At 35.0% G+C, this 14,903-nt stretch overlaps 1 protein-coding gene across 2 annotated transcripts in view; it reads right to left on the reverse strand.

Moving 5' to 3' along the window:
- Positions 1–14,903, reverse strand: part of DMD (dystrophin) — a 907,831-nt gene that overhangs the window by 174,090 nt on the left and 718,838 nt on the right. For both annotated transcript variants that reach the window (XM_059827200.1, XM_059827195.1), the window contains one exon: positions 14,408–14,676. In XM_059827200.1, coding sequence (XP_059683183.1) covers positions 14,408–14,676 — 269 coding nt within the window. The remainder of the gene's footprint in view (positions 1–14,407; positions 14,677–14,903) is intronic.

Consider the following 14,903-nt stretch of genomic DNA (forward strand, 5'->3'; position numbering starts at 1 on the left):
TTCTCAAGGCTGAGCAGTCCCAGTTCTCTCAGCCTCTCCTCATAGGAAAGATGCTTCCGTCCTGTAAGCATATTTGTGGCCCTGCACTGGAGTTGCTCCAGTGAAATCCATATCTCTCTTGTACCAAGAAGCCCAGAACTGGACCCAGCACTCTAGATGTGGCCTCACCAGGGCGGAGCAGAGAGGAAGGATCACCTCCCTCAACCTGCTAGCAATGCTCCGCCTAATGCAGCCCAGGACGCTGTTGGCCTTCTTTGCCACAAGGGTGTATTTCTGGCTACGGTCAGTTTTTTGTTTACCAGGACCCCAAGGCCCTTCTCCGCAAAGCTACTTTCTGGCCGATTGGCCCCCAGTGTGTACAGTTGCCTGGGGTTATTTCTCCCATGACACAGGACTTGGCATTTCTCCTTGTTGAACTTCATGAAATTCCTCTCAGTATAATTCTCCATGCTGTCAAGGTCCCTCTGAATGGCAGCACCACCATCTGGTCTATTGGCTGTCCCTCCTGATTTTGTGTCATCCATGAACTGAGGTGAGGCTGACTGACCAGTAGTTCCCTGGGTCCTCCTTCCTGCCCTTCTTGAAGATGAGAGTGACACTTGCTCTCTTCCAGGATTCAGAAATCTCTCCCAGTTGCCAGGACCTTTCAAAGACAATTGAGAGTGGCCTCACAATAACATCTGCCAACTCATTCAGCACTCTTGGCTGCATCCCATCAGGACTTATGTATGTCCAGAATTATGAGCATGAAAAGTCCATCCCCTTATATGTTCCACCATGGATGTTTCTGACACCTAATATGAAGCACATTTCAAGAAAAGGCCAACTGTGCCTACAAAGAAAGTCTATTTCCCTGGTCTATGTGTGGCACTTATACAGGGCAGTGGCCTCATGACAGACTGTCGCTTTCTTGAAGAATTCCCTCCTATAAAAGAGCCTCCTGCTAGCACAGGTCTATCTTAAACCTCAATTCTCATACCCAGTGAAAGACAGAAAAGGACATCTGGCACTGTGTTGAAATATGACATGGCTTAGGGAGAAAAGCTCTCTTGTGTCAGATGAATTTGTGTTGTGGGTTTTTGTATACCAGCAGCAGCTGCAGCTAAATCAGAGCAGGATCCGTTTGCACAGTAAGGTGAGCAGCCATCCTGTACCTGGACTGCAGCAGGTTTCCAGCACTGATGTTTCTCTACCTCAGCTCCCTTAGTGTCCAAGTGGAGAAGTATTCATGGGCCAGAGCTTATCTTCAGGTTTTGTATTTAAAATTGTACAAGGTGGAACAAACTGACATATTCTACCCAGGACAGTTTATCTGTTTCCATCTTTTTCATTCAAAATGAGTCTGTTTCTTCTCTGATGGGTTCAGTGTATTCTGATTCAAATTTCATTGAAACCTGGGATTGTCAGCTGCTAGCTCAATATGCTACACTTAGTTTCCTTTTAAACTCACACTGTATTTTTCTCTCATTCTAGTGCTCCTGGGGCAGGCAGTGTTGAAACAAAATGGATTTTAGCTGATTTGATTTTCCATCCTATATATTTCTGTAAACTCAGAAATGACCAAGCAAGAATGCACTAGAGTAGAATATAAATCCTCTTCTGGGATAAAAATAGTTCAAATAGAAGACATCAGGGGAGAAAGAAAATCAAAGTCCTATCCCATTCTGAATTCTGTATTTCTCAGTCTGATAAAATATTACATTTTTCAAAAGTTATTTCCTACAATTTGGAAGACTAACTCAGTATTTCCTTAAAAAAAAGGATATTAAAATTTTAATAGGACAAATGAAAAATGAACTAATGCGAAGTATTAATTTTCTTCTTTTCTGAACTTTCAAGGGAAAAATCTATGATTTGTAGCAACATTATATCTAGAAAAAAAAATATTTAATTATTAGGATGTCTAATTTAATAAATAGAAGCACCCTAATAAATAGATGTACATATCCTGAAACACATATCACTTTGATACTACGAATGCTTGATTATTTTTTTTTAAATCAACAGTTGATATGCAGTTTTATGATCCCTGAACAGACACAACCTATGCTACTGACTTGCCATTTATTCTGAAATTGTGTTCTCCTCCCTGGAGGGGGAAAAGTAAGTAAGCAAATTTAGCTTGTAATTCACTCTACTACAACAAATATAATCATGACATGGCAGAGCCCATCACTGGTAAAGTGTTCACAAACAGTTCTGTACCAATTTTTCCATATAATCAAAGTCAGTTACTCAGTTACTTTGCAACCAAAAAGCCAATCTGGCAATCAAGAGATGAAATACCTAGCAACTGTAAGGAACTGGAAGCATTTCAAAGCATAATCTGAAAGTCTAACACACACTACATGAAGGACACAGAAAATATAAAAGAATTTTTACAAAGGAAATTTTTCCTTTTATATGGTTTCATTCAGCATTATTAAAGCTAAAAGCACTTGAAAAGATATATATGCTTAGGTTGTGAAGCCTCAGCCAAACCTGTTTTTAAACCATTAGTAACACATTATCTATCTCCATTAGTTAACTTCTGAACAATGTATATGAGATATATACAAACATAAAAGGTTGAATAACCCACGTTCCTTACCAAAAGCTCTTTCAGGTAATAGAGACTCACAGGAGTTTTTCTTGCCCTCAGAAAATAGTTACTACGAAGTAAATCTCTATTGGGTTGCAAAGTAGCATGGTATTTTAAAGGTAAATGTAGTATTTCACTGACAAAAAAAGAAAGCAGTTTAAACCAGAAAGATTGCAACAGCTGTGTTGTGATATTACAAAACACCTCAGGCTTCCAGATGTCAGTGGGCAGACCCTGTAGCTCAGGAGGAAGAATATGGATTCCTAGTGTGGCCATACAAAAGCTTAGCTTAGACACTACTAAGACACAGATTGTATTCTGACACTCAACCAACATTAAAACAATTCAGACAAGAAGCTTCAGAAACTCCTCCTGTCTTTTCTAACAAAAAGCGCATACAGATCTTTATTTTATTTTTAAAATAAATCTTTATTTTCTCTTCTCACCAACATGAAAGATCATGTTTTCTTACAATACACCAACATGTCTTTAAATTTACCATGTAAATATTTCATAATGTTTAACCTCAAAGTTGATAATTACTACCTCTAGCAAGGGGAACAAAGTTTTTTATAGAGCTTAAGGCCAAAAGGAGTTATTATAGACCATCCAGTCTCTAACCTCCAGAAGAATGCAGGTCAGATGGACTGTTTGTTTTGCTGAAAGCTATGTTTTCCAATTCCTGAATTAATACTACAGTTCCCATCTTCACCTTTTCACCACCCCTGTAAGACGTGTGGGGAGTGGGTGTGGGTGAAACCCCAAGTCAAAATCTTGAGGTGGAAATTCCTAGACTTCTTACATCTAATAAGAACATCCTTCAACAATGCCAAACAAGGGAATTCAGTTCTAACAGTAGATTTTAGTAGACCATAAGTGAGGACAATTCACTTTTTAAGCTAATTTAGGAAGAAAGAATACTAAAATAAAATGCTGAAAAGGAGGCAGTTAAATAAAACTTAAAAAATGAAACACGTCTAGGGTTTTTATAGCAGCACCAGACACAGGTTGGGAAACTGTCAGGAGCAGTGCCCACCTTCCCGAGCATTCAGGGTAAAACCCTTCTGGGTGGCAGGCTGCCCTGCCATGTCTTGAGGGCGAGCAGGCTGCAGCTCTGGGAAATGAGTAGCTGTGGCTCCTGCTGAAACTGATGAAAATTGTCATTCTTAATCGTCTGGATAATCGAACCCAACTAAAATAAAACAATTTGCAGGTAAAAGCTAAAGAGAATAAAAATAATTTTGAGTGTCATTGCTGCCTGGACAAATTAGTTTCACTGATTCAATTGCCCTGTTTGTAAATTGGGTATAATACTACTTCTATCGCAGTCTCAGAAAGAAGCTGAGAAGATTAACTTATACTATCTGGAACATGAGAAGCACTATAAGAGTGCTAAGTAGCAATTATAAGGTTTTATTATGGGTTAACCTTGGACAAAAAAAAATGAAATAAAACTCTATTAGGCTTTAAATATATAAAGATTAAAATGAGAAAAGTATAGCACAATGGGTCACTGATAAACATCCCAGGCAATCTAACATTCATTGCACTCCCTACTTCAAGCAGTCCCTAAATAATTACTGTGTACCACCACATGAGCTTGATAAATTGATTTTATTTTGCTCATTGATTTGCCCACATCGTAGTAACATTATCAGTACAAAATCTGCACACTTGATAGTTACAACACCAAAATACATTCTCAGGAATAGGAGAGTCAATGTTTTAAGAAAAGATTTCATTAAAAACGTAATACTGGCAGACCTCTCTTCATGGAAAAAATTGCCTCCTCACAGAAAGCAGACAATATTAAAATTCATTTCTAGCACTCCTTCTCCCTTTTCCCTCCTCTCGTGTCTCACTGAACATATATGTCTCTGGTTATATACTCACTTCTGGTATGTCCTTTTGCTTTACGTAGAAATGTTTCAATAGCAGACTACACATAGCAGACCAGATTTCTGTTATAAATGCTACTTAGATATACTTTTTCTCCATTTAGCCACCCACCTCCCTGAGCCACACTCACTTAGGAAAGCCTGAATAAGGTGGTTCCATGGTAAAAAGAAAAGTATTACTCGCATTATATTTTTTTTTCCCCTTGGATAAATATTTACATTTCCAGCTTATTAGAGAAAGAAGACTTTTGAACAGAATTGCAACAGTTCAAGAGCATCTTTGATTTAATGTCATGTCCAGGAATGTTAATACTTGATCATCAGACTAATATCTGTATATGCTGTGTTTATATGGCAAACTTAAAACAAAACAAAAAGCCATGTTAAATGCTAGAGTCCCTGCAATAACCATGCCATTTAGGTACTTGAACATTAATGTTTAATTCTCCTTCTAAAAGCTCAAGTCCCATTCTTATTTCTGATAAACTGATAAAGAGCAATCTCTTAAAAGTGTTCTGGTCTGACCTCAATTCTGAACTTCAGAGGCATAAAATGACAGACAAGTCTTTATACATGTATTAGTCAGCTCTCTCAGCAGGTGATCAGAAACCAAGATCAGAGATTACCAATACTTAAAAAGTCAAATTCTGCCTGCAGATGTGCATGTTGAGCTCCCACTGAAATCAGCAGGGCAAGTTCATACAAGGAAAAATTTGGCTTTAAATGAAATCCATTGATCTAATAATAGTGTGTTCTACCAAACAGGGTTGGAGGTAGAAAAGATTTCCACTTTTTACTGGTCACCTTTTTTCCTTCTTTAGAGTTCAGGAATTTTTCTGCACTTACTGTCAGGGAAAAGTTAACAGTATTATTTAGCCCAAAGGTCCTTAATCAAAGAGAAAGTACTTAATCTGTTCTATTAATAATTGTGTTAATGCAGTTAACACAAATCTGGTGCAAATTGGGTGAAATCTGGTGCAGCTCTTTCCCAGGTGCAAGTTCTTTTGCAAAATGTTCTACAAGAGGCTGTTTCTCACACTAGTTGTTGTGATTCACAAAAAAGTTAATTAAAGAACACTCATTTGTGTTTGTTCTTTGTTAGCAGAGCAACATAAATGTTTCTCTATCGCAATTATGCTACTGTTTCCCAACAAGTAGCATGGTCAAGGACAGTCTTAATTTTAAAAGACTGCTTTAAGATTTCGCTTCTCTGCCTGCTCATCATTTTCTTATTATTCCTATGTAAAAAAGATTTTGTACTCTCCCTTAAAATAGGTAGCTTAGTATAGACAAAAAACCTATGTAATCTAGTCTCCATAAAATATTCACTATAATTAAAGTGGTAGCATCTAAATACAAGATCAGAAATGTATAGCTTATTGCAAAAGGAGTCAGCAGAAGGAATGATGGTTTGCTTCAGGTATTTAAAATGGGCTTAGATATGGGCTACTCCCATAGTTATTGCCATAACAAACTCTCCAGTCTTATGTGACTGATTGATTACATAGCAACAACATAAGGCAGATGAGACTTTTAGATTAAATTTGTAACTGTTGCATATACCTTACTATTACATATTAAATAACCACTTGTGAATATATTTCTTTTCATGTGAGAAAATAAATTGATTCATAGGCTGTTGAAATGAGATTAAGAGACCACAAGACACAACTGAGTAACTTTCATCTCCTACAAGCTAAGAAGCATAGCAGAACTAACTTCAGCTGGTACAACTACGTGATGAAACACTCCATGGTTTTTAACTCAATTTCATATTTAAAACAAACCTTAGAAAATTAAACTTGCCTCCAACAGTGACAACCAAACAACCTTACAAAATTCTCTGTTGTATAAAACTACATTTAAAAACAAGGTAAAAACAATATACCAGGCTGTACAACCAATTAGGTAATATAGTTAGCTGAAGTATCTTTGTTGTTTTACAACATCCTGAAAGTTGACCTGTTAACAAATTCAACAAACTTCAACTATTGCTTTCATCATAGCAAACTCCAAAGTTTTAAATTCACAAAAGTATTCTATATATAAGGACATCTACAGATGTCAGTGTTCCAGTGAATTTAAATAAGATTTTGATTTATTTTAAAATAAATTTTATTATGTTCTGATATAGTCTACTGATGTTTTAGTTTATATTAGCAGTAAAACAGTCACTGAAGAGTTTTTGCCATTTTGTAAATTCTATTTTTATTGAATATAATTATATGTAAAACCTTAAAATCCTCCAGAATGCCATTAGACCATCTCTTCCTTTCACAGTATCTTACTTAGAACTATCTCTAGTCAACAAATAATTCACACACACAAAAACTGTTTATAGAGATCATCTCTAATTTTCTCAGGGAAGATTTTTTGGGTTTTGGAAAGCTGGTAAATGCATTAGGAGGAAATGGATACTCTGTATGGATTTTTTTTTTTAAAATCACAGAGTCCAGCACAGAACTTATTAAGAGACTTACTAAAAGAAATAGGACAATTTAATTTAGGTTCACTATAGGTGGTGACAACTGGCTTCAAATTAAACTGAAAAAATGTATATGCTTTTCAAAGTAGTCTAAGGAGACATCATAAATAATTATTGCATGATTCTATCACAGAATGACATATGTATGAGATTGTAAACTTGAGAAGCATTTGTAACAGTAATTACTTCAGTTGTAGTCTGAAGAAAACATTAATACTTCCATCTCCTACACTGCAGACAAATAGTTTCCTATTCAGCTGTCAACCAATGGATGCTGTCATCTTTTAATTGTACAAACAATTTAAAAATACTTAATCAAATCTTAATTCATACTCTAAAATTCTGTATATGGAATGCTTTAGTGTTCTTGGCATTTTTAAATCTAGAGAATAATAGGAAGTATAGCTATAGTGGGGAGTAATGCTTGTAAATTGTCAAAATACATCGTAGTCTACGAGGACAGAAAGTGCTGAAACAATACTTTAGGGCCACCTTCTTCTGTAGGCTTGCCTGCTGCAAACTCAGTAAATAGAAATTTTCTCCTCAAATTTCTGTAACAGCAGAGAAACCAATCAGTGTTGCACATGAAAAACAAAAAGTGATTACACATGTTAGAAATTTGAAGCAAAAAAGGGGTTGGGCTTGCAATAATGCAGGAAGTTATCTAGGTGATGTGAAAAAATTACAAAAGTGGAACAAAAGTAAGCTTGTTCAGAATACCAGGCAAGTTAATTTACTTCCAAATGGCAGTAATTTGCTGTCATTATAAATTCAGACCTCCATATGAAAAATAAATAATGTCTTTTCTTGCTTTTTTTTTTTTTTTTTTTTTTTTTTTTAATGAACATAGACTCTATCAGTAAAGAAGGGGCATTAAAAAGATCTCAAAAGTTGCTGTATGTGTAATAACATTTTACTTCACAGACTGGACTGCATGAGCTCTGCTAGCTTAACTTAATGTGTAGCCTAATTTTATGTTAAAAATTAACAGGAGCATAGGCATCACATTACAATCTGACCACAATTTGCTTTAACATGGATCTAGTACTGTTATTGATATCTAGCTGGTTGGAAATTCTGGTTATTCAATACATCTTCCAGTTAATTCTTTATTGTATAGTTTCTGTGGATCTATTTAAAACTGATCTCTTCATGTTCAGTGTACATCTCCATTGCTAGGAAGTGATGAATGTGGACTATCGTCTTGGTTTTAGGTCATTCATTAATTCTCCTGTATGTGTCCCCTACTAATTCCTTACAAAAATAATTCTTTTTTCAGAAAGGATAGAAAATTATCAATTAACTAAGCATTTCAAATAATTTGGGAAGAATTTTTTTTCTATGAATGAGAACACAAATTAGAAATTCAACTCACTTTGCTCTCAGGATCTCCATTGTAGGCAGCTCTCAGCACAGTTCCCTCAATAACAGCACTATAAGAGTCCATTTTTCTGAAATACCTCTTTTCAGCACAGCAGTAGCTGAACATTACCAAAATGAAGTACAGAAGAATATATAAGGCTTTTCTTTTTTTTTTTTTTTTCTTTAAATGAACTGCCCATGCTCATTCATTGTCTGGTAATTGAGGTTGCTGATTTAGTATTAGAGTGTTTGTATTTTAACCTTGCCAAATCTATTTCTTTTCTTTCTATGGCCACATATGAACACAACTGAAATTTAGCTAATTATCTTAAGGGGTTGTCTTATGTTTTGTCTCATTTAGGGAAGACATGACTAGGGACAAAAGGATTAAGTGCACACAGAAGGTAATTTTGGAGTAGACAATGAGCAGATCGGTTTATTTCTGATCTACGCATAATTGCAAACTCTGTTCAGTTTACAAATTTGGAAGGAAGTTTCAGGTTGACACTTTCCAGTGAACATTTGTCAGTGACATACAATTAGCTACAACTGTCAATTATGCTGAAGAAAGTCTGAAATAAACAGCATGTAATTCAGGCCTGACGTCTCAGAACGGGTTGCTTAGGTAGTACTTGTGAATTTCTCATTGACTTTTGTTTCACAATTTTGTAGAAAATAATTAGTAGAAATTGTTTTAAAATTGTAAATAGGCTGTGACAAAAGGATTTAAAAGGATACTTATAGCCTTTGTGAATACACTTATTACATTAAATACACTAAAATCCATAATCTATATTCAAAGTTCATAGTCTTCCCATGTAACTGCTTTATTCATAACTGTTGAACAACAAGCAGTTCTTAAGAAGCAAGATTAAGACTTTCGTGAAAACTGCTCACAGGAAAATACAAGACTTACATCACTAAATTCTGTTCTGCTTTTTACTGTTAACAATCATCATATTAAGTCAAGGTGCCCTCTTTATGTGACAATGAAGGAGAACAAATAATTCTATAACAGAATGGAGTTAATTGAAAATAGGACTACACAATTCAGCTTTTATTTGGCAGGTTTTTTTGAGATACACAGTTCTATCGTGAGCTAGAGAAACCACAGACACTACTGCCTGTTCTTGATTATTTTTTTTTTATTTTACAGTGGTTAAAAAAAATATCAGAAAGGAGTTATATCCCCCATAGAGTCTAGAGGCTCTGCTTTCACTTACAGTGTTGTGTATGACAGAAAACTAAAGCAGTTATATGCCACTAGCGATATGGTAGAATATCACTGGCATAAGAAAGTGCTTTGCATTGTGCTCTTGTAATTATGTTGGAGTAGCTGAACTACCTTTAGTAACAGATGAACCACACCATTAAAATTGCCTTCTCAGTCACAAAATTCTGTGCACAACATCCCAAAATAGTGGCTTCTAGTTTAAAAAAGAATTTTTCAGAGTGCAAAAGTATCAAAATCTAAACCTTCCTAAGGGTACTAATTCTTATTAGTATTTCTCAGCAGATGTCTACAGACAGACAACAAAACAGTGAGAAGGTATCAGCATGACATGTAATGGTTGTTGCACACTAGCAGCATAACCGTTATCAAGGTTTTGGCTGGTATGGGAAAAAAACAGTCTTTTGGAAAGAAAGAGAGGCAAGGTGGTTTTGCTGCCAATTCCTGGGATGGGTCTTTGAATAAGATACTGAATGGATGAGGCAGGTGTGACTGCATATCAATTGCATACCAGGAAAAGCTTAATATAAAAGCTGAGTGGTGCTCTCATGCGACCCTAAGTGTTCCAGGCTTTCTGATGAAAAGAAGAAAATTTTGTTAGTGATTGCAAGAAGAAAGCATCTGTTGAATTTGCTGCAGAGAGAAGTAGAAATCCCAGGTCATGTCTAAAATATGATCTGAGCTACAATCAAAATGATCAGCCAATGGATATTAGGGGACATGTAATAGATTTGTTTGGGTTTGAACCAAATTTAAGACAGTTAAGTGATGGTTTGGATTTTAATGGACACAAAGGTATGCTTGGAAGAGAGAGAAAAATAATGTGTGTTATTAAGAAAGTAAGTTATATTTCAGCCTGCATATAAGATCACTCATATGAGAGAAGAAAAAAAGGACAATAACAGGGGACAGCAGAGAAGTCTGAAGAATATTTTGATTATAGATCATCTGTAGTCTAGGTTACATTCTTTGGGGTAGGTGTGTGAAGCTATTTATCACTTGTCCTCAGGATCAGAGATGAATACCAATTGGTACATTAATACAGATCAAGGATCTGTATTAATAATCCATTAATACTGATCAAGGATCAGTTATTTTGTGTGAGTTCAACATCACACCATGACCTTAAGAGCTCCAGCAACTATAACTAAAGAGAACAGTGACAAATGGCACTGGGTAAACTCATTTCCTAGGAAGTTATTCATCAGCTTAGGTTTGGGAAGGCTACTGTGATCCTGATTAAAAGAAGGATTTGCGAAAAATGCAATCACATGTAACCAATATTTCGAAGATCTGCTCAGAAGGTGCTTGGGGTGCTTAGACGTATAGAGAGTAATAGGTACTCTCCCTCGTACTACAATATCATCAGTCATTGTGATACACATCATAAAAACCAGAGCAAGGATGAGAGATGTATAATACATCAATTTGAGAATGTTTGGCTGATAATATAATTTATAACGAAAAAACCTTATTGTTTACTAATAACTTTTAACTGAAGGCTATATAACTTGTGTCTTTTTCAACAAATTTATCTTTTAATTGAAACATTTGCAAAGGAAAAGTATTTAGCCTTTAAGTGACTCAATTACTAAAAGGAGCAAGAAGAAAACAGTAGTAACCAGGCATGTGTTAAACTTATACAAGCCAAATAACAGACATCAAAGGCATCTAAAATCTGCAGAGCTGAGTCAAATGTCTGAGCGGTTCTCCCAATCTTTAATATTATAAGGTAAGTTTTAAAATTGAACATTAGGAATTACACAACAGCTTTTAACTCATTTTCCATTCTCACATGCGTACAGCACTTTGGGGGATCACTGCAGTTTTGGAACTAAGGACTGGGCCTGTAGACTGGAAGAGGTAACTAGGATGTAGGAGGAATCATTTCAATGCTGAGCAGGTTGGAGCTTTCTTGCCCCTCGCTACACTTGTCCCTCTACCAGAAACATCTCTTGCCCCATCAGTCTTCCCATTATTTGGCGTCCACTTTAGACTAGGAGTGATGTTCTTCATTTGTGTAGCACATGCAAACTAGACACTGCTGCTCACCTGGCTAATGCTTTGAGTCAATACTACATACCCAATTTCATAAAAGTTCCCATATTAGCTTTCTTAATCTTATTAAGACTTCCAGGCATTAGACTAGCAATTCTTTTAGTAACTAATTTCCTCTCAAAGCAACAACTTTGTTTACGAGTAACTATGAATATAATACTGTTATTGAAAGTTTATTTTGTGTAGTTGTTACAGTCTTATGAGGAAAATAAATATGCATTACATTTTGTAGAAAGGCCCAGATTTGCTTTAATTTCTTGTACAAAAGTAACCATAATATAATCTTTCTCTTCCATTTTTGATAGCTTTGGAAACGAAACACAAAAAAATAGCTTCCCAATTGCCTAGGTTTCATTTAAACAACATAAGTGGGGGCGAAGAAAAACTGACTAAATTTGATCATTATTACTGAGATAGTAATGATGGTTACATCTAAACTTATCAAGACAGGGAGTAAATTGGAAATGAACTTACTGTCCAACAAATATGTTCCACATAAAAATGGGCTTAAATCATGTCTTATTGCTCCTGTCACAGACAATATATTTACATTAAACCCTCTTTTTTAGATTTTGAAAAGTTAAACCCAGCAATTAAGTCTAGGGTTGTGAGTATATTTTAAATATTTGTACACTTTAGGCAGATATGCTAAGGATATAAAGGATCAAGATCAAAGTTTCTATAGTCTAGCAAGTTCACATGTAGCAAATGCAAACTTGAAAACTCTTTAAAGATTTACATGCTCTGTTTTAGGGTTACATAAATTATTGGTCTTGGTTTACAACTCTGCTAAAATAGATTTCACTCTAAGAAAAAATATGAATGTCATAAAAATGAATAACTGAGGTAAAACCTACAAAATCTAACACCATACAGTTTTATATAGGCCTTTAAGTTGCAGACACAATTGCAGCCTTCTTGGTAGCTATTAATTTCACAAACATGCTTATATTGCCTTATTGTACTTATATTAGTACATGCATTTGTCTTCAGTATCTATGTTGGAATTACATTTTGTTAGAGTAATACATACATTCTAGACAGCAGATTTTGGGACAATTATTGCACTACTCACACAGTTAATATTATTCAGCTTTTGGCCTACTGTGTTCTTACATTACCTACACTAATTATGATCACCTAGAAGGTGCTGAAAGCACAATATTGCTGTGTGTGCAGACTATAATTGCCGTATACGAAATGAAAAGTTATAGTTTATAATGATATGAATATATTCTGTATTTTTTTTCATTTACCATTTAGCTGATAATCTTACTGTATGGTCTTATGATAGCCTTTATTCATAAATATGTTAAGTAAATACAGTACAAATGAGAAAAATTAGGGTGTAGGTGGTAGCATCTAATTTTAAATCCTGAAACAGAAGTCTTGGTTTCTGTCTGGCCCTAATATTAAGACTTCAGGAGGAATAAACAGACATTTACTGACTGATAGTACCTCTGGATTTTCATAAGTGTTAAGATTTCTATTTTGTCATGGCTGTTATTAGAATTTCATTATGTCCTCTAGGACAGACTTTTTTTTTTTTTTTTTTTACACCGTAACAGGATTTAGCACTACAATTATGGATTTAACAGTTATGGTCACAGCTTTAGAATTAAGCGGCTTGCTTTGTTTTCCAGCAATATCAGGGATTCAGTGTTTCTATTCAGAATATCTTCTTCAAAATCACAAAAAAATCCATGGCTATAATAGAAGGCACTTTCTGAGAATTTATAAATAGATCTCTTCTGTTCATTTATGAATTTAAATGAAGATAAACAAATTTTGCAGCTAACTGTTCATCAGCCTCCAAGTACTTCATTTGTCTTCTATAATATTTGTACAGGACACTCATTAAACTTTCTGTGTGATTAAAACTCATGGACTTTTTTTTTTTTAAATAAACTACATTTGATATTTAAAGGCATTTTTTCTTGCCATTAGTCATTCTATTTCTTCTTCCTTAGATCCTAATGTTCTACTAGAGAAAATAACAGTCAGCTCAGGTCTCTTTCAAAATGACTGATGATTCCCATTTATGTGAATGGAACAGAGGCACATTGTTCTTTTCAAAATGGCAGCTGCCTCTGCTGTGCTCTAGCTGAAGGAATCACATAGTGTTTATGAAGTCTGGCCATGGCAGTCATGCTGAAAGAGGGCAAGTCCTCATGAGTTCCTCAATATGCAATGATTTTATGAAACAACACTTAAAAGCAGATAACTTATTTTCTAAGTTATAGAAAATAATGACAGTTTTTCCAGTTTTTTTTTTTAACTATCTTATGTTATACGTCCTAGTTGTCAAATAAGACAGAGAGCAAATACCACCATCATGACAAAACAACAACAAAACCATATACTTTAAGTTATTTAAATTCTACTCTACAAGTATAGACACAATTATGTACTTATCATACTTACAAAAGTATAATAAAGAACAGAGTTAATTTTCTACACTTTTATCACATATTCTGCTATCTATTCTATTTTGCTTTCTTTACTGTTAGCTCTGCATCTCCCAAGTTAACAGTGAGTGTGCTGAGGATACTTACACATTCCTTTAGTGCTTTTTACCCATGTTAGCAATATGCATTCTCAATGTTGATTTGGTTCCATTTTAATTGCAGAAATTATGAAACTCTTTATATATACTTTTTAAAAAAAATATAAATCACTATCATACAAAGCTATCACTTTCTCATTTTAAAAGGTAATTCCTGATCTGGGGACTCATACAATATACAAGCGAAATATCTTATACTCAGAAATACTGATATACTGACACATACCTTGACTTTTTCTAAGTGATCCTGCAGAGAGTCAATTAGCAGATCCCCCACTGGCTGCCAGGATCCCTTGAACACTTCAGCCTGGCGTAGTTTCAGGTCCAGTTCATCCATTGCCTCCTGAAGGCCCTGCAGTCTTTCAAGAGCATCATCTATCTTCTTTTGCCAATCAACAGACTGTAGATTCAGCTTATCCCACTCAGTTCTGACCTCATCTGCTTGCCTTTGGAGAAGTTTAGTGACATTGTGGGCCCTTTCCTCAGGTGACAGCTCTAAATGTGAAAGTCAAGAGGCTTTTAAGACATATTCTGTCTTAGAAGAAAAAGAATTGCCATCTGGGTAAGTTCAAAGCTCAGTAAGAAACTTTCATAACCAAAGACACCTGTGAAATTTAGTTTATTAATGTATTCTCATTTGAAAATCTCTTAACAAATTTAAACCTTGCCACCATACAGATCACCAAAATATGTATTTAAGTACATAAAGGAGTTTTTAAACA

This window comes from Gavia stellata, chromosome 1 (genome assembly GCF_030936135.1).
Source record: "Gavia stellata isolate bGavSte3 chromosome 1, bGavSte3.hap2, whole genome shotgun sequence".
NCBI lineage: Eukaryota > Metazoa > Chordata > Aves > Gaviiformes > Gaviidae > Gavia > Gavia stellata.